We start from the raw sequence: 1676 nt of genomic DNA on the forward strand, positions 1-1676 counted from the left end.
AACGATTGTCATGGAGTCTGTGTTTGCCTACGCCAAGCCGTTATCGTCTGGCTGTCCAACAGTTATGACGTCACTGACCGTGCCCTCTTCATGTTGCACGTTCGACGAGAACGACTGTGGAATGAAATATGAGGGACATAGTCATCAAGAATATTATAAGAATTGTGACGGTAAAACGACGTGCATTACGACGCCTGTTGCCTGGGTAGAGACGCCGAACTGCAGTATTACTTCTTTCCTAGAACGGACTAACTACATGGTGGCCTATTTCTATTGTTTGGCAGGTAAACGTTGTTTTATTTAAAATCATAACATCATGATGATAAGAAGAAGCAGAAATATTTGCAGGGGTTAGATGAACAAAACTTTTATAGGTTTATAGGAGCCGATATGTTAATTCAAGCAGACTATTTGACAAAAACAAACGGCATGGCATCCTCTTGGCATGTGAGGTAATGATGATGTAATTCAGTTTTTTTTAATCATGATCAAAAGTGTCGACAAAAAGAAAAGGGTACATTTTTTATAATACAACTAAAAAATACATATTCGTGATGTTGAATTAATGTCTCATCATCTCCATGTTTCTTCTTAGAAAACGACATACAGACAATCAGTGGCAATACAAGTACAACAGACGCAGAAGTGTTTCTCTGGAACACTGGATACCCGGATGGCAATATGACACAAACGTCTTCGTACTCATGCTCTGTGGCCGCTTCCTGTGTATCGCAACTTCGCGTTCGTGCTCTTAATTTTATATTGACCTCTGAAAACGGAGTATGTGGCCAATCATTGACGATAAAAGATGGCGAAAACAGGACCTCCATTGGCTGTGAATCAAATACGGACCTCATACCGACTTACATCTATGACAGCGAGTCTTACTATCTTGAAATTGAGGCGAACAACACACTTGGCATTAACGCTGGCAAATTCTTCCTTCTGATCACAGGTTTAGTTTAATTTAATCATGCTTCCTCTTGAATATTACATCTACTGTGTACTTTGTTATAAAAAAAAAAAAAAATGCTGTAAAATGCATCATGATAAGAAAATGTAGTACGAAAGTAAAAAAACTTATAATTAAAAACCCACCTGTAACATAATTTTGTTTACAATATTCTAACTCCTGAAAAGAATTGATACCTTGATACTGTCTTATATTACAGCTATAGATCCATTAGCAAACTTGACTTTAGCCTGTGGAACGTCTAGAGGACAGGGTTATATAAATAAAGCGAATATTCCTCAGTGCTCACCAACGACAACGCCATTGATCACAACGCCAGCATCAACATCACCACCACCATCTACACAACCTTCAACACCAATGCCAACCACAATACCAACAACAGATCATGTCACAAGTCCAAGAAGCAGCACCCCTGGGACCGGTAATACGCCAGCCGCCGGAAGTGGTACCGCCGGGGAGGATTCATGTAAGCTTTTTATTTAAACATATTGTGTTGTTACAAATGTTTCGCAAACGCTTCGGACAGAAGTTTTACAAAGTAAGCAAAGTCCTCTTCGAGAATAACCGTGTAACCATTACATATTACGCAATGAATGAATTTGAGATGATCATTTTGTCATTTATATTCTCATCGCATTTAAAACTTTTAATTAATAAAACAAATAAACTGGCACTACTTTGTCCATGCGCTGAACTACAA

The 1676-nt window shown here is 38.5% G+C and overlaps 1 protein-coding gene across 1 annotated transcript; it reads left to right on the plus strand.

Annotated features, from left to right (window-relative positions):
• Positions 1-8: 8 nt before the first annotated feature.
• LOC110440870 lies at positions 9-1442 on the plus strand (the record flags this gene model as incomplete). Its single annotated transcript, XM_021483992.1, has 3 exons — positions 9-284; positions 596-955; positions 1173-1442. Coding segments are annotated over exons 1-3 (904 nt in total), but the record flags the coding sequence as incomplete, so codon positions are not given.
• Between the last annotated feature and the right edge of the window lie 234 nt (positions 1443-1676).

This window comes from Mizuhopecten yessoensis, unplaced genomic scaffold (genome assembly GCF_002113885.1).
Source record: "Mizuhopecten yessoensis strain PY_sf001 unplaced genomic scaffold, ASM211388v2 scaffold712553, whole genome shotgun sequence".
NCBI lineage: Eukaryota > Metazoa > Mollusca > Bivalvia > Pectinida > Pectinidae > Mizuhopecten > Mizuhopecten yessoensis.